Here is a 19,039-nt window from a genome sequence, read left to right as displayed (position 1 = left end):
ACTTCACAGCTGACTATCCTCCAATCTCTTTCCAATTCATCCATAAGGTTGATTTCGAACATAGCAGAGGGAACCTCAAGGGCAGTGGGTTCAGGCATATCCAGAAGGAGACATGCCTGCATGTGCCTTTGTAAGTTTGCAAAGCCCTTCAAGTCCACTTTTGTCAGTGCCCCTTTTCTAGGTGTGAGAAGGATGGGAAGACCTTTTCTGCCATGGGCGTATGCTTTTCGACTCCAGAGCGAACCTTTTCCAGGAATCAATGAGGTTGTCGAAAGATATGGTTCAGTAAGTCTCAGGGTCCTTTCTAGGACACACATGGAGTAGGTTCCCCCAGAGGAAGAGGGGGAACTCTAATAGACATCACTGCCCAAGCAGTAAAAGTGGCCCACATAGTCAGGGTACCACAAAATCTTTCTTTGACCAACCATACCAGCACTCCTGGAAGGAAGCCCGATTGCCCACCTGTGAAGGCAGTCGTGGAATGATTATCTCTGCACCAGAAACCCTGGCCAGATATAACAAAAGATACTTGGGTGCAGGGGATCATTTCCAGCGGATATATAATACCCTTTTCACTTTCACTTCAAGCTCAGGAACAATCCCAGATGTACCACGACACAGGCACCAATTCAAATCCAAAAGCTGCTAGGAAAAAAGAGTAATCCAAGAGGTCCCATGAGGCCAGATATAATCTGCAACTTACTCAAGGTTCTTTTTAGTGCCTAAGAAAACAGGGGACTGGAGACCAATTCTGTATCTCACCAAACTAAACAAGACAGTTCAAAGAACCAAGTTTCTGATGGTCATGGTTCAGTCCATTCTCTCTTTTCTGGGCAAGGATGACTGGATGTGCTCGACAGATCTTCAGGATGCGTACTGTCATATGAAAATGAATATACGCATCCATCTGGGAGCCAGTCATTACCAGTTCAGAGTACTGCCCTTTGGACTCACCACATCACCCAGGGCATTTACCAAATATGTGGCAGTAGTAGTAGTAGCTTATCTCAGACTGCAAGGATTCTGGGTGTTTCCATACCTAGACAACTGGCTCATTTCCGCTCCTACCAAGCATCAACTCATAAGGGCAAGAGACCAGGTTCTCCAGACTTACTGTCTCCTGGGGATAACCATAAACTATGAAAAGTCTCATCTTCACCTGGCTCAGACCTTGGAGTTTATAGGAGCACTCCTAAATACACAAACAGACATTTCAAGATACTCTTACCTTGGGACAATTGCAGTACATACAGACGACATGTCAGAAGTTTGGTACATCAACAAATAAGAAGGAACCAAGTCCTACCCATTGTGTCGAGAAACCCACAGAGTGTGGTAGTGGGCGATGTCTTCCATTCACTTTCTCTTAGCAATGCACATAGGTTCATAGGTGTGTACTAGGCTAATGGCTCTGGAGCCTTTACAAGCCTAGCCCATAGGATTACTCTGGCATCGTGCCACCCGACATTAGTTCCCATTGCCTCTGTCGAGTAGAGCCACCGGAGTGATCCCTGGGGCAAATTTTCTATTTCCCATCCACTCATCAAGATTTCTCTTGAAGAGGGCCAGTGAGGTGCTCTGTTTGACATGTATGAGAAGTCTGTTCCATAGCATGGGCAGTCTCTGGGTTATGAACCTGTCCCTCCAGCATGTTCTGTTGATTGTGGTTATGAGGTTGAAGTCTCTGTAGCATGTGGTGTGGAGGGATTGGGATTTCTTTAGATGTAGCATTTCTAACAGAGCTGGGTCAGATATGGCATTGTAAGTCAAGCAGATATTGCCTGTAAGTAGGCGATATGAGACAGATTAGTTGGAGTTTTTTAATTCTGTCCATAAGTGTTTAAGGCCTAGGATCATCTTTGTGAGGTACTTTTGTGGCCTCTCAAGTTGCTGTAAATGTCTAGTGAGGTACATGTCAAATGGGGCATTGTACTCGATGATTGGCCTAATGAGGGAAGAGTAGAGGGAGACAATGACCTCTTTCTTCCTGGATGCAAAGCCCTTAGTAATAAGACATAGAAGGACTTTCTGACTGCAGTGGCAATGTGGTGGTCAAAAGAGAGGTTGCTGTCAAGCTGTGTTCCCAGATCTCTTGTAATGCCTTCTCTGTTCAGTGAATTACCATTGATGTGATAATTAATGGGAACAGAGTTTTTCCCAAAGGGGATGACTACACATTTTTTGGCATTGAGCTTAAGGCCATGGCTCTGACACCAGTCGTTTGTCTCAATGAGGCCTTTCTGCAGGATGTCGACATCACTTGGGGAGTTAATAATAGCTCCCAACTTGTAATCATCTGAACTTTGTCAGCCAGAATCCCTTCTTATTGGCCTAGACTTCAGAGAAGTAGATACCAAACAGGAGAGGACCCAGGACCAAACCCTGTGGGACTCCACTCGTGACTGGTCTGCAGTCTGACTTGGAGTTAACTACTTTCACTCTGTGGGTTCTATGTGTGAGCCACTTTCCAACCCACCTAGTGATATAGGGGTTGATGCCTAGCTTAGTGAGTTTTTCTATGATTCCTAAGTGGGGAATGGTATCAAAGGCCTTGGCCATATCAAGGTAGGCTGTATGAACCACCTTGCCTTCATCTACAGCTCTGGTGACTGACTCGAAGAAGTCGACCAGGTTAAGCAGACATGATCTACCCCTTCACAAAACCAAACTGTGTGGGATCCAGAGTTTGGTTATTCCCTCTATCCGTGTTTATTAGGTCCATGATGATGTGTTCCATAGCTTTGCATATCAGACTCGTCAGGCTAATGGGGTGATAGTTCCCAAGGTCTGTAGTCACTCCTCCTTTGTGGAGAGGGATGACTGTAGCAGTGCTCCATTTGGTAGGGACAAAGCCTGAGGTGAGGCTGTGATTGAACAGGGCATACAGGTGAGGTGCGAGTTCACTCTGTAGTTCATGTAGAACATTGCCAGGGATATTGTCAGGTCCCATAGAAGCTGTATTCTTGGCCTTGGACAGTGCTGTTTGAACCTGTGGAGCAGTAATACTGGGTGCCTGGCAATCGACTGGTATTGTGATTGGTCCTTTGGGGGGGGGGGGAGAAAAGTTGGCACTGAATCTGTCGGCCAGTATATTGACAATATCTGTTGGTTTGGTATAGGGAGGTACCATTGTGCAGTAGCTCAGAGCAAATCTGGGTATTGCCGTGGAGATATTTACATAACTATAGAAGGCCTTGTGGTTGTCTTTACTATCTGCTGCAATTCTGTTTTCATAGCTGGCTTTAGAGGATTTGATGAGGGATCTCAACTTTTTGTTGAGGCTGTTAAGGGAGTTTTTCCAGTCTTGGGACTTCACCTTATTCTGCATCAGTTTCTTCCTTCTGTTGCAGAGTTTGTTTATGGCAAGAGACCACCAGATTGGCTTCCTTTTTTTGGAGGAGAGCGCCTTGGTTATGTTGGGTATGATGAGATCCATGCATTTGTGTACGTGTTCGTACAGTGCATTGGTGTATGATTCGATGATCATGCAACTATTGTCCATTTGTATTCCGGGGAAATCCAGTATGACAGCAGACAAATTGAGCAGGTGCATTCTTCTACTTCACAAATGGTCCCTCAACAAGAGAATTGCGGACATGATCTTCTGTCAGTGAGGCCAGCCTTGCTGAAACCTATTCACTTTTCCACTAAACAACAAATGCAACAGCTACTTTGCCCTAATCCCCCCCACAGGGGGAATCCCCAAGGGATGCTGTTCTTCACAATTGGCCCCCCCAGGCTCCTTTATGCATATCCTCCCACTGAGTCTATATTATATTGTTGAAACGGCATTACAGTGAATGCCGTTTCCACGACACATATAGAGCGAAATCCAAAAACAGCGAAAGCTGGGGTCAGTGATTTCTTTCCTAGGGAAAAAAAATTGCTTGGCCTGAGCCGTGACATTGCCCTTTACCCCACTGTAGTGCAGTCTCGGAGTTGGTATATTTAGTTAGGGGGTGGGGGCACAGCCCCCCACATTACGGGGGTGTGAGGGGTGAAGCCCCCACTTTGAAATGTTTTAACTGGTGTGTTGTGTCTTATTGGTCTACCCATTTTTTCCCCTAGGAAAAAAATCGGTGACCTGGGGTTTCGCTGTTTTCAGATTTTGCTTTTTATGTGTTGTCGTAATGGCATTCGCTGTAATGCCATTTTGATAATATAATATAGACCCTTCCTGCTCCATTGATTCCCAAATTCCTTCAGAAAGCAACCAGGTTGAAGAACAGAGTAATCCTCATTGCACCTTATTGAGCCCGACAGATTTGGTTTCACTTCCTTTGGTCTCACTTAATTCAACCACCTTCGTTTCCGGATCTGATTCCAATCTTCCTATCTCACACGATAGGCACAATTCATCCAGAGATAGTAAATCTCAGACTGATTGCCTGGTTACTCCAGTTCCCTTAACAGCCAGACAACATATGCTCTCTTTCCCTGTCCATCGTATTCTCTTATCTTCCCACAAGCTTTCCACCAGAAAACTATATTCCAGCAAATGGAAGAGATTTGTTTTCTGGGCTCAAGAACATAACTGAACCTTTTACAGCCTCCATTTATAATATGAGTTTCTAACACATGTATTTGAAAAGGGTGCTAGTCCTTCTGCAGTTGATGTACAGTTAGCAGCAATTTCGGATTTTCGTGTTGGATGTAATGGTTCTCCTGTAGCATCACATAAGTTGAGCAAAGCATTTTTGAAAGGTACTTGTCTTTTAAGACCCCCCCCCCCCCCTTAAAGATCCTACTCCTCCTTGGGTGCTAAATCTAATTCTGCAGTCTCTTACCTGGTCCCTCTTTTAACTTGTAGCTACATGTGATTTTAAATACCTTTCTTGGAAAACAATTTTCTTATTGGCCATTACTTCGGCCAGAAGAATTTCTGAAGTACAAGCATTATCCTCAAAACCTCCATACTTGATCTTTCATAAAGAAAAGGTTGCCTTATGTACCACTTCTTTCTTCCTTCCAAAGGTGGTGTCAGAATCCAATATCAATCAGTCCATTAATTTGCCAGTATTCTTTCCCAAATTTTCTAACAAAGGAGAATTTACTTGTTACATTTATTAGATGTTCATAGACAGTTGTGTTTTTACACACATAGGACGAAAAACGTCATCAATTTTTGCCAAATATTTGTTTCATATGCAGAACCAACATTGGGTAAACCAGTTACCAAAGTTACTCTACCTAATTGGATAACAAATTGCATTTCCTTTCTCTGTAACAAATTGGGCATTGATCTGACAAAGCCTGTTTGAGCCCATTCCACCAAATCCATGGCAACTTCCTCAGTTTTTCAGTCCAGAGTGTCCGTGGATGATATTTGTGCAGCATCTACTTGGTCTGCTCCCCATACCTTTATTACTCATTACAAATTAGGTCTGGTCTCCAGAGCTAGGGCATCTTTTGGTCCTATGGTGCTCAGGAATATCCTTCCTTGAGTCCGCCTTGGAAATTAGATAGGTGGGGACTCTGTCCCATCAGTTGAGGACAGAATGAAAATTGAAAACATCAGATATAGAAGCTATGTTCTCATCATAACGTTCCATCTGTGTTGTCCATTTCCATTCTTTCTCAACACACCTCCCACCAACCCTGTCCTAAAGGCTTCTGGAAGATTGAGTGTTTATGGCCTTATTTGTCCTTATTATATGCACAACTACAGATATAGCTTCTTAATTGCAATTTTCATCTTTTACTTTCTGTTATAGCAGCAAACAAGATCTGAGGTAACTCTGGTTGGTGCATTGTGGTTAAGGGAGAAGCTCGAGGGTTTTTGGTTGCCATTTACTTTTAGCAACGGCTGAGTCAGATCCGAGGGATTGGATCTGAACCCATTAGTTGAGGAAGAATGAAAATGGACAACACAGAACATTATGGTGAGTACATATCTTCTTAACTGAAGTTGTTGTCTTCATTTGGTCTTCAACCTCTGGGTTCCCGGATCCGGCATGCATCCGACAGCTGCATACCCAGCATCTTGATCCGAGCTCCAAGCTCCTTTCCTAAACATAATGCCGTGTCTCCTTCCTCCAATCAGATCTCATTTGCCGCTCTTCAGGCTTGCATCACAGTCTGCTGCTCTGAGCTTCTGTTTAGGTATGAATTGTATTTTTTCCTCTTTTTGGCTAATTTTATCTGCTAAAAGTTTTCCTTTTTCTATTTCCTACCCTACCCCTACCAAGCGTTTTTGTCAGTTAAAAAAAAAAAAAAAGTCCCTCTTTCCCTCTTTCATGAGCTTGTGTGTGTGTGTGTGTGTGTGTGTGTGTGTGTGTGTGTGTGTGTGTGTGTGTGTGTGTGTGTGTGTGTGTGTGTGTGTGTGTGTGTGCCTGTGCCTGTGCCTTTGCCTGTGTGTGTGCGGGGTTATCATTGGGTTTCTCAGTCCTTTTTTGGCTATTTCTGGGGCCCCAAAAACCCGGGTTTCAAAAGTGCACGGAATGTGGCCTTAAGCTGTCCTCAGCTGATGGCCACACTCTGTGTGTGGCTTGCTTGGGAGCAGCCCACCTAGACACATCCTGTTCCATCTGTGGTTTAATCCCCTGGCACTGATGGACAAGAGGAATAAGTTAATCTTAAAAGGGCTTCTTCCCTCTCCTTCCACCAAGGCACACTGCCTCGATATCTTCTGCTGTCTCTGCCCCGGTGTCTCCCTTTAAGAGGCCCGGGGATGGAAATAAGCCTTCAAAGCACAGGGATAGGCCCAAGAAGTGATCCTCAGATCGCTCTGGTCTGGTGAGCCCTCCTCCAAAAGTTAGGTCAGCCTCGACGGCAGAGTCTCCCCGGCTCAGTTCCCTTCAGTTTTCCCCGAAGCCAGAGGAGCTTCAGACCCGGTCACCGACACAGGCAAAAGTTTATCCGCACCCAGATCCCGTTGGGAGACTTGCCTGCCCCCTCTCCCTCCAGAGGTGGAGACTTGCAATCTGTGTTCATCCCTATATCTCCTTCTCTGATCTGGCCCCCAGTTTTAGAGCCCTTGGATCTGAGGACATTAGGTGTTGAGGGGTCAACTCCAATGGTACCTTGTACCTCAACACCGGCTATGACCTTGAGTACGTTGGATCTGACTTGCTAGGATCCATCCGGCTCTCGGAGCTGTAGCCTTGGCACGGGATCTGAGGGGATGGTGTTGGCTCTGAGTCTTTTTGAGCAGAGCCTGCCTCTAGGCATCTTGTCCCCCCAGGCTCCAACTCATCATGGGTCAAAGGGATACAGCTCCGACCATCGCTCCTTCTCAGGAATTCCATTCCCCTTTGGCTTTTGATGTGGTGGAGAGAGTCCTCTCAATTCCATTGAGATCCTTGATTATCTCGTCTTCGGAGTCCATCCTGGCTCCCTGTGTTTCTGGTGCGGGTCCAACCATTCTGTCATCTCAGGGACAGCCTGCTGCCTCTGTGCCCCAGGGTGCCCTCTCTTGGGCTCAGCAAGCTGTTGGCGGGTCCTCCCCTGAATTCCCCACTGAGGAGGCTCCTTGCAAACCCACGTGCAAAAGGAGGCTCTTGGACTACCCACTGGAGTCACTCTCACTGAAGACACTGATTTGGAGGAATGGGAAGGGTCCCCCCGATTACTCCCCCAGAGGATGTCTCCTTGGGAGACATCATAGAAATCATATGACAGCGTCGGGGTGGTCTGTCCAGGAACCTAACCCAGATGAATTGGTGTTCCTGGTGGCTTTTGGCACAGGGTCCCTCTACTTCCTGGGTGTCCCCTCCCGCTGATCCCTTGGTGGATCTTATTACATCTCAGGCATGGAAGGAACCAGACACGGTGGAGCCCATTCCCAAACGCCCTGACAAAGTTTTGAGCCCCCCTTCGGACAGGACCCATTGGCATAAAGGATCCCCAGTTGATGGCATGGTGGTGGCAGCTGCTTCTAAGAAGCATCTTGCTCAGAAGAGCTCTACGGTCCACCCTTCAGACCGAGAATCCAAGACGATGGATAGTTTTGGGAAGCAGGTGTATACTTCAGCAACCTTATCTGTCCGGGCGCTGAACTTCCTGGCACACGTGATTAGTCTGCAGCGAACCTAGTCAAGGAGGTTGCTGAGTCTACCCCGGGGTCCATGTCAGCAGAGGAGAAGAAAGTGTTTTCCTCCTGAATAGCCACCCTAACATCTGTTACTAACACTGTATGGCTTCTCTCTCATGCCACGGAAGGCGCCGTTATAGCTGCCACTACTGGTGTTGCCTTTAGGCGTCATGCCTGGCTCTGGTTATGTGCTTTTTCAAAACCCTTTAAGGCATCCTTTACGAATGCCCCATATGACAGCTCCTCCCTTTTTGGGAAGACAGTACGTGACACCCTAGTTCAGAGTGAGAATGATGGGAAGACTCTGTCTGCCATTGGGATCCACTTTTCAGCCCCTCAGCGATCCTTCTCTAGGAATCGGTGAGGGACTAAGAAGATGTGGTTCAGGAAATCTCAGAGTTTCTCCCAGGACACTCTAGTCTCACCTTCTCCCAGGGGCAGAGGGGGATTTGACAGATGCCGCCCAAGAGGCAGAGGGGGTCCAAGAAATCAAGAGTTTCGAGAACCTTTCTCGGACAGACCCGCGCAGCAGCCCTGAAGGGTTGCCCAACTGCTCATCTCTGGAGGCATTCTAAGGTCGCCTTTTGCTCCACCTAATGGCTTGGGAGTCCATCATGGAAGATCGTGGATGCAGCACTGGAAATTACAACACTGCTGGAAAAACGGGTCATCCAACACATCCCCCAAGACCAGTCCAGATTAGGCATTTATTTCAGGTTCTTTTTAGTGCCAAAGAAGACAGGGGACCTAAGACCAATTTTGGATCTATCTACCTTTAACCTGTCAGTGGCCAAGACCAAATTCCGAATGGTCACCCTTCAGTCTGCCCTGCCCTTCCTGCAGGAGAACGAATGGATGTGCATTTGTCAAATTCCAGGATGCGTACTACCACATCAGAATGGACAGGTGCTCTTGGAGGTTCCGCCATTCCAGCTGGGAGCCAATCATTACCAGTTTTGAGCACTCCCCTTTGGTCTCACCACAGCCCCCAGGGTGTTCATCAAAGTGATGGCAGTAGTAGCGGCTCACCTGAGACTCCAGGGCATACAGGTTTTCCATTACCTAGACGATTGGCTCCTCGATGCCTCTTCCAGGCATCAGCTCTGTCTAGCGAGGGATTACTTTCTTGTCCTAGCCCAGCAGTTGGGCATCACCATCAATCTCAGCAAATCTTTACTGGCCCCAGTTCAGATATTAGATTTCATAGGAGCTCGGTTGGACACAATTCAAACCAAAGTCTTTCTTACCTCGGAGAGGTTGCAGTCACTGAAACTTCATGTCCTAGGCATCCTTCAAGCCCAACCTCTGACGGTGGAAATAGTATTAAGGATGTTGTGGTCCATGGCAGCTACAATCAATGTCTTGCCTCATGAGTGCTTTCACATGTGGGTTCTTCAGTGGACGCTTGCAGTTCAGTGCTCCATGTTAGACCTTCCATTGTCTCACCCGGTCCAGCTCTCACGGGTGTGCAGGAGGCGGTGGTTACACTCTCTGGACCTTCTTCGGGGATGTCCCTTTCTCCCCTCATTTCCCTTGGCTACAATGACCACAGATGCCTCCCTGCTAGGCTGGGGGGGGGGCACTGCTCGGGAAGGACAGTCCAAGGCATGTGGTCCCCTTACGAGACCAAATTGCATATGAACGTCCTGGAGATGAGGGCGGTGCTTCTAGTGTTGCAGGCTCTCCATGCCCATCTTCCCCCAGGAATGAAGGCTATCCAGACAGACAACATGTCTGTGGTCTGGTACATCAACAAACAAGGGGAACCAGGTCTTACCCCCTATGTCGCAAGGTCATGAGATTGTGGGAGTGGGTGATCTCCACTGGCTGTTTTCTGGTGGCAATGCACATTACGGGGAGGTACAGCATTCTAGCGGACAGGCTTAGCAGGTTATTCTGATGCCTTACAAGTGGTCTGTAACCCTTCAGTAGTGAAAGAGATCTTGCTCAAGTGAGGTCTGCCTTGCTGCGATCTCTTTACCTCTCCTTCTAACACAAAGCGCAGCAGGTTTTATGCTCTGAACCCCCCCCCCCCCCCGGAGGAAGCCCCTAGAGATGCTCTGTTTCATGCTTGGCCCCCCCCCCCCGGTCTCCTGTATGCATATCCTACTCTTCCCTTAATTCCGAGATTCCTTCAGAAAGCTCGCAGGCTGGGGAGCCTAGTAATCCTCATTGCCCCATTCTGGCCTCGTGAAGTCTTGTTTCCCTCAGTGGTCTCATCTGGTGGCTCCACCATGGCTGATGGATCCAGTTCCGGATCTCATTTGTCATCCTTCAGGAATTCCCCATCCAGATCTGGGCAGTCTGAAGCTTACCACCTGGCTGCTCTAGTTCCCCTGATTGTCAGGACTCCCGGTTTATCTTCACCTGTCAAAAAGATCCTGGCAGCTGCTCATAAATCTTCCACCAGAAAGGTATACTCCAGTAAATGGAGATGTTTTTCAATTTGGGCCTCACAGCATGCCATGGGTCTATATCAGAACATTGAAGTATTAAACTTTGAATGTTCTGATATCGAACACTATTCAGCAAACCCTAAGAATAGCGAAGCTGCAGAACAGCAAATTCTTTCCTCGGGAAAGAATTTGGTTGGCCGTTTCTGTGGCTTCGCTATTCTTAGCGCTGTGGTGGAAAGTTACGGGTTAGGTTCAGGTAAGTGTGCGATTGTTTGTACGTTAGGGTTAGGGGCGGGTTAAGGTAAGCGGGTAGATAGTAGTGTATGTTTAGTTTAGTGTAGCTTTAGATGTTGGAATTTAAGTGTATGTGTGTGGTTGCTGTTTGTTTGATGTGCTTGTGTTGTGTGTATGTGTTTCGGAGCAGTGAATTTTTTCCATGGGAAAAAAATTTGCTGTTCTGAATGTTCGATATTTTTATGTTTAGATGATTTGGGGCCGATGAAATAGCGTTCGCTATTTTCATCTTTCAATAACGTGATATAAACTCCATGCCATAGATCGCTGCACTGCTCCAGTCTCCTCGGTTTTGGAATTCTTAGCAGGGATCTTCCAACAAGATGCTAGTTCTTCTACAGTCAAGGTTCAACTTGCGGCAATTTCCAATTTTCATCTGGGGCATAATATGGCTTCCTTGGCATCTTCTAAGCTCTGCAAAGCCTTCCTAAAAGGCACTTTTCTTCTTCGGCCACCGATCAAGGACCCTACACCACCATGGGATCTTATGCTGGTCATGCAGGCATTGGTTTCGCCTCCCTTTGAACTCGCAGCTTCTGTGGATCTGCAATTTTTGTCTTGGAAGACAGCCTTTTTGGTGGCTATTACTTCTGCCATAAGGGTTTCAGAACTTCAAGCATTGTCAGTCAAACCACTGTATATGATTTTTCATAAGGATAGGGTATCCTTGCGGGGTTCCTATCAGTTCGTTGAAACTTCAGCAGTTCAAACACCATATGTTCGAACTGTGAAGTTCGAAAACTGATTATCGCGAAGCCGCGGAACACCGAATTCTTTCCCAGGGAAAGAATTTGGTGGGCCATTTCTGTGGCTTTGCGATTTTCAGCACTGTGGTGGAAAGTTACGGTCGGGTTCAGGTAAGTGTGCGATTGTGTGGACGTTAGGGTTAGGGCGCGGGTGAGGTGGGTGTGTGATAGTGACAGACTTTAGGGTTAGGGTGGGATAGGTGAGTTAGGGTTAGGGCACGGGTCAGGTGAGTGTGCAATAGTGACGGACCTTAGGGTTGGGGTTTGGGTTAAGGTAAATGGATAGATAGTAGTGTATGTACAGTTTAGTGTAGGGTTAGATGGAGGATTTTAAGTGTATGTGTGTGGATTGCTGTTTTTTTGGTGTGCTTTTGTTGTGTGTGTGTGTTTCTTGGAACAGCGATTTTTTTTTCCCTGGGAAAAAAATCGCTGTTCTAAGCCTTCGATGGTTTTACACTTCAAGGTTAGAAGTTTGAACATATGGTGTTCAAACTTCTGCTGTTTCGACGAAGTAATATAGACCCTTCTTGCATACTAATCCCTCCTTTCTCCCTAAGGTAGCTTTGGAATCCAATATTAATCAGGTCATTAATCTCCTGGTCTTTTTCCCGAATTCCCAAAACAAGGTTGAATACAAATTGTACTTGTTGGATGTGCACAGACAGTTGCTCTTCTACTCGCACAGGACTAAAGGATTTCATAAATCTGACCAACTATTCATATCCTATGCTAAACCCTTCTTGTGGAAATCAGTATCTAAGGTCACCATCGCCCATTGGATTTCCCAGTGTATTTTACTGGTGTATTCTACTAAGGGATTAACTCTGCCAGGTCAAATGAAGGCACATTCCACCAAGTCTACGGCTAGTTCAACTGCCTTCTGGTCCAGAGTTTCATTAGATGATATTTGTTCTGTGGCCACCTGGGCCTCATACCTTTATCTCCCACTATAAGTTGGACATCATATCCAGGAACAAGACATCCTTTGGCACCGCTGTGCTCCGGAATATCCTTCCATGAGGGCCTCACAGGTGTTCAGTAGCTGGGGACTCTGTCCCACAGGTTGAAGACCAAATGAAGACAACAACTTCAGGTAAAGAGGTTATGTACTCACCATAATGTTCCATCTGAGTTGTTCTTTATTTGTCTTCAACCATCTCTCCCTCCTTCCCTCTGCCTTGTATAGACTGTGTGGTGGTCTGACGAGTAGAGGATATAGTCATCAGCAGGATGCCTATTACTCATTCCTTCTTGTTATGGATAATTTGGCACGGGACAAAAATTTTTTTGGGTCGGGGGCGATGCTAGGTCAGGCAGCAAACTCAATCTGAAGGGAGGGAGGAAGGAGACATGGGCATTATGGGCAGGGGAGGAGCTTGGAACTTTGATGAAGATGCAGAGTATGCGGCCGTCGGATGTTTTTTTTTTTACATGGCTGGAGAGTCTTTTCCATCCAGCTTGATGGCCCTGCCGCAAGCATTTAGAGCATACTCTGTTACATACTCTTTTGATTAATGATGCATTTATGCCATCTTTGAGGACATGCTCTTTAAAAGTTGTTTACATGTTCTAGCATTCTTAAGCATCAGAAATGTTTATAAATTACCAAAGAATGCATGTGGTCCTCTTGGTGGTATAATTTTTACAGGTTGTTGTTGCTGTACAGTTCATGCTCTTCTGAAATTTATCTCTACAGATTTTTGATGTAGCAGTTGACCCTGGAGATGTTGCAGAACTGTTAGAATGTGAGTATTTTGCTTTGAAATTGTATTAAAGTATCTTTGCCTAGTCAGCAGGAATTTTATCTCTTGAATTTAAATGTTTAACATGTATATTACAGAGGTTTAAAAATCAGCAAACGGTACAGTTTTCCCAAAAGTTATTTCATCATCATTTGGTTAATAAAATCCATCTGTATCACAGCAAGATACACTTTTAGGTGTATTGCAAAGCTAAATCACTATTTGCCTTTTTTTCTTTTTATTTCTTATCATACATTAAAGATTGTTTCTTATTCTTAAGCAAACAATTTTGAAGAGAGACTGTAGTGTTTGTTTTAGGAGTAAAGTAGGATAAAGCAAGGGGATATTTAACAGTGTCTGAGAGTACTGTAGGTATGGCTCAGTGGTTAGTGTTGTGACCTTGTAGATCTTGATTTTTTGTTTTGCATGCATGCATTAATATGGCCCTCCCTGCTTGATGGAATGTACTGAGTTAGCGTGGGTAACTTGAAATGGACAGAGTTCTAATATTTCACTTCTGGATTGAAAAGTTATACTTCCATTCTGCGATGCCTTACTTTTATCTCTTGGAGGATTGTGTATAAAGTACCTAATTATTGCTTCACTGAAAAGCTGAAAGGAAGAGCAGGCGTCCTGTGGCATTGCATGTGGAGGTAGTTCTTTTCACCATGTGATGCTGTTTGACATCTTTCAGGAGGTGGTTCCAAAACCAGACCATTCTCTTGGTAATGTCTCCTGTATAGATGAGGGTGTACGTTTTTCTTTGTGGAGACAATTTTTCCCTTTGTTTTGTTCATTTTTTTAATGGAATAACCACTGAGATCTCTGTGAAATGCCTCCGTGCATTTTCTGAAATGTTTCAGTGACTGAATAAAAAAAATTGATCCGATATTTTGCACAGTAGTACTTTCACAAAAAATCTTGAATTTTCTAAATTTTATTTCAACATCAGCAGAAAACATTTAAGTATATTAGATAAAAATGTATAGTTTGCTTTTGCTTAGTGTATTTGCTTTTTGTACTTTCCCATGAGAGTTTATATTACATGGTAATCTCAGCTGATCTTTAGTTGATTTATGACTAATATCTGTTTGGATCTGCTCGAAGGCTGTCTAGCTTCTTTAATTATATGACAGTTTTTTCAGTTTTTATATTGAGAGAATATGTTAACTCGCAAAGTTCACCACAGTTGACTCAGGATTTTCTTGTAATAGCTTTTTTAACACTTGTAATTGAACAGAGAACGTGTGCTAAATGGGCTAAAAAAGTTATGACTTAATTACAATTTGCATATGTCTGCATTTTTTAATATTGCTTGATGTTAACACTTTTATGCAATATAAAACTGTACCACTGTTGTTTGCAGCTGCCTTTAATTTCTATGGCTTCAGTTATTTAGTTTTTTAATATTACTTGATATTTATGTATTTCTAGAACATAAACTGTATCACTATGATCTGTAACTATCCTGATTTTGCATATGCCTTCATTTTTTTATAAATATTGCTTGTTTATACATTTCTGAAATTTAAAACTGTACTACTATGGTCTGCAGCTATCTAGAATATCTGTAGAACATTGCAATAAACAGCCTGCCAAGGTTTGTCGACTCTAATAGCACTTTTTTACGAGACCTGTCATTCTTGTATGATCAACTCAGGCACTTGAGGAACATTATTTAACCAATATAACCATTTTGTGTACAGTTGGCTGGGGAAACATCAGAGTTCGATTGATAAATTGCTTGACTCAAAACCCATGATAACAAAAAAGTGACTTTATAATTGGGGAATGGTGGTGAGTGAAAAGAAGATTCCCTTTGCATGTCTGCTGTAGCACTTGTTCCCTCACAAAAAAGTAGCCCAAATCACACTAATATTTTATTCCTTTTCCACCTGTTTTACTAAGTTTTGTTCTTTTTTCAGCTGATGCAACTGCATTTGAACTAATTCAGCTTGTTCCTCCAGGTAGGTTGCTAATATTTCTGAAAATGTAATTCTGATTTCAGTAGAGTATGACTAAACTTTCTAAAGACATACATATGCTCAGACGATTTTGTTTATTTATGCATTTCATTTTCTTAATTACTGAGTAGCAGTGCTGATCATATATGACCTTTCCCACGTGTGATCCACTCCAGACACCACTCAGTGCAAACACGCTAATAACAGCATAAAACCACTCTTAATAATAACACTGCATGCAGAACAAGTACAATAATCACAAGAAATGCAAATCTAATAGAAGCATCTCTTGAAAAAAGAAAATTTCAGAGGAAAAATAAGTTCACGTGCAGAGGCTAAATAATACAGGGCAGTTTGTGTAATCAAACGTTTTCTTGTCAGACCAAAAAAAAAACTTTGTATGCAAATGTGAGCTATGCAGATGACTGTGTAATCAGAATGCTACTGGAAAGGTTTATTATCAAAATGACTATTGAAGTTTTGGCGAAGATGAGATGTCGAATAACAGTTAGCTGGCTCCCATGTTGCCGAATCTTCGTGTTGTCGAGTCTCCAGTTCAGTGAATGCATTGTGCATTTGCACATATGTGGTCAATCTTAGTACTAGAGATCACTGTATGGTGTGCATCAGGAAATTTACCCTTTTCCCCACTATAGTGCGATCTCGGAGTTGGAATTTATAATTTACAGGGGGTGTGGGGGTGCAGAGGGACTTATCCCCTTGCAAAAATGTGGAGTTCATTGTTGTGCAGTACGTCTGTACTGCTGAAAACTATAACTTATGTTACTGTTGTCAAAGATGCTGATATATATTGTGTAAATTAAAATGCTTTTCCCCAGTATACTGTGTATACAGTGAAAGGAAATGTGCAAGGCCAAAGAGCAGTTTTCAAAATAATATGGCTTGCTTTCCAAGAACAGTTATGTTCAGCTTAGATGTTAATAACGTATAGCTGTGGGCATTACTGTAAAGGTATCCTTTTATAGAAAAAAAGGAAGTTGACTTTCTTGGCTTTCAGATGCAGAAATAAATAAATAAAATGCAGACAGGTCAAGTGACGCAAAGATGACGTGGAGAGACTTTTGTGAAGTCTTCAGATACAGCAAGGACCAAAAAAGGGCATGAAATAACCATGGACTTTTTCATGGCACAGACAGAAACCAGAAGAACAAGTCACAAGGACATTAAAAATAACATTGGTTGAAAAGAGTATATAAACTGGACAGTATGTTTCACTTAGTGACGTCTTAGACTAAGTGTACATTAGTCTATTCATCTGTTTAGCTGTGTTATAATAGAATTGAAATAGCTGTGAAAGAATTAACTGTTTGGCAAGAATTTGTTCTGAGACAAAGTATAACAGATACAGTAGTACGGAGTTTGTCTGGTCACTTTTGGACATTTTCTTCAGTGGCGAAATAAAGACCTTTGCTTGACATTTCTTCAGAAAAGAGATACATTTTCTTCAGTGGCGAGCCTTGGCCAGTAACTGTGGCCATATATCTGTTACCATCAGTTAATATTACAGAGGGAGCCCTACTACTTACTACATTAGTTCAACAGACTGACAGTTCCTGTGCTTTAACAGAGAAACAGTTCCAGTTGCAATACTTCATTAGTGGACACAGAGCACCGCCGTGGAAGCTGTCCTGCTTCAGACCACCTACAATTCATCTGTAGAGAAACACCGTCCTTTTCCAGATTGACTTCAGCCTGATCACCTGCTTGTCTTCTGTATAAATTATGGTACTTTCTTCACAGTTATAACATGGATGCAAGTACAGACAGTTAACTTTACAGTGCCCACATATTGTATATATAAATTTACATGGTTCAACCTTCTGTGTCAGACATAAAATGTAAATCTGAAATGTTTGATGTTCAGACATTAGATAACAGTTGTGTTTGTAAATGTATAAATGCCTATAATCCATACATAAAATGTACACCGATTCATAAAGACTGTTTTTTATGTGGAAATAACTTTCCAAACTTATGTCTATCTTGTCACAGGAGTCTAGTATGTAAGCCATACCATAAGATATATCCTATTCTGATAAACAATCTGTTTGATTCTAGCATTGTTCGTTCTTCACATATACAACAGTTAAATGTACCTTCTGCAGTCACCTAAATCTCATACAGTACAAGTGTATGTAATTATTGTCAGTCCTGCAATAGACTACATAAAAATGTTTACAGTAAATATTGCAAATGCACAAACACAAGAAAGTTCGAACATAGTACAGTATGCTATCAATATTAACCTTTTAAAGAAAAGGTTTTCACATCTTTTCAAAATTTCCCTAGAGACAGTAGTAAGGGACAGTAATGCCATTTAGAGAAACAGACTCAGCATATCATTCAGACTTTGCATAATGACATTTCTGGTTTAACGTAACAATCAGATAGAGCCCAACAACATTTACTAAGGGCACAAACGACAGAGGTTAATCTGACAAGACAGTTAGAAAAAGCCCAGCAAGGTTTACATTGGGCAGGGTTCTGCAGAAATAGTTATTTCTCCTGCTGATATATATCAGTAGTCTTGTTTATTACAGACTCTGTCTCAGTGGCAAGACCAAAAAAAATTTTTTTGTTTCAATATGTTGGCATTTAAACAATGGTTGACATACACTGTGTGGTCTGTTTCATACACTGTGTGGTCTGTTTCAAATGATGCTTTATTGAAATTTTTTTTTTTTTTTTTTTTTTGCATTTACACATGCCAGTTTATGTCAGAAGGAGATTCATCAACAGCGTTGGCAAACCCCTAAAATATGCTCCAGTATGAGAGTTATGAACATTCATTCCCAAAATGATTTACAGGGAAAGTTTAGTATTGTCAAAATCAAAGCACAAATGCTTTGGCAAATGGCAAAGCAAAGCAATCAGCTAAAACAGGTGAGTGTCTAGACTCGCGTAACTGTTTTACAGACAGTCTAAATAGCATGACAGAAAAAACAATATAATGTTTTGGTCAGGCAAAATGTTATGTTAAAGCAATTCCGTCAGAAAGTTAATGACATTCTGCAAAAAGATGCAGCTTTAAAATCAGTTTCTGACTAACAGACAGATACAGACTCAGAGATTAAGCCAGAGTGCTAGACAGTTTAAAAAAAGTATGCAGTATTGTAGATGCACATAGGAAATGTACAAAAACAGCTTGTAGACTACATAGTGAAAGGAAGGGGATATAATACATGGTCTCATGAAAAAGTACGCAGTATTGCAAATGCACATAGGAAATGTACAAAATCAGCTTGTAGACTACGTGGTGAAAGGAAGGGGATGTAATACATGGTCTGATATTAAACAAACACAGGGGGAACACGAGCAGTTTCTGCTTCACCAGGGTTACAGACAGATACGCAACAAAGTTCAGAAAAACAGGTGATATGTTTTACTTGTAAGAAAATAGGTGACATTAAACAGAATTGTCCATATTACAAAAAATGGAAGGAAAGTCAAATACAAAAGGGTATCTATGCAGATAATAGTGCTTCTTCAAAACCCAAAAATAGAGAAAGAAATGAAGATAAAAAAAATACATTAAGGAACAATCAGTCACAGGAACAAACAGAGGGATACATAGAAAATAAAGTATACCCTATGAAATGCCAAATCATGGCAGGCAAAAGGCATTAAAGCAATAAATTAACAAAATACAGGTTATCAGTTAGCAGCAAAGTACAGGGATCTTTTAAAGCAATGTAAGACAATGTTAGTATACAAAACTCAATGTTAATTAATTAAACAAAGGGGACTTTACTGGTTTGATAAGCCAGGGCAGATTCAGAATAAACAAACAAATAACCTACTGCCATATAGACATAGTTTCATAGTTTAGTACTAGGCTATCTGC

The 19,039-nt window shown here is 42.9% G+C and overlaps 1 protein-coding gene across 1 annotated transcript in view; it reads left to right on the top strand.

The window, feature by feature from the left end:
- Positions 1 to 19,039, top strand: part of SPATA6 (spermatogenesis associated 6) — a 1,891,174-nt gene that overhangs the window by 242,435 nt on the left and 1,629,700 nt on the right. Inside the window, exons 3-4 of the mRNA XM_044085978.1 lie at positions 13,165 to 13,213; positions 15,136 to 15,177. Of these exons, the coding sequence (XP_043941913.1) occupies positions 13,165 to 13,213; positions 15,136 to 15,177 (91 nt within the window). The remainder of the gene's footprint in view (positions 1 to 13,164; positions 13,214 to 15,135; positions 15,178 to 19,039) is intronic.

The sequence above is a fragment of the Protopterus annectens genome, chromosome 10.part0, assembly GCF_019279795.1.
Source record: "Protopterus annectens isolate FY-2018-M chromosome 10.part0, PAN1.0, whole genome shotgun sequence".
In the NCBI taxonomy this organism is placed as follows: domain Eukaryota; kingdom Metazoa; phylum Chordata; order Ceratodontiformes; family Protopteridae; genus Protopterus; species Protopterus annectens.
Note: the sequence above shows the minus strand (reverse complement) of the source record. Positions and strands in the feature narration are given on the sequence as shown.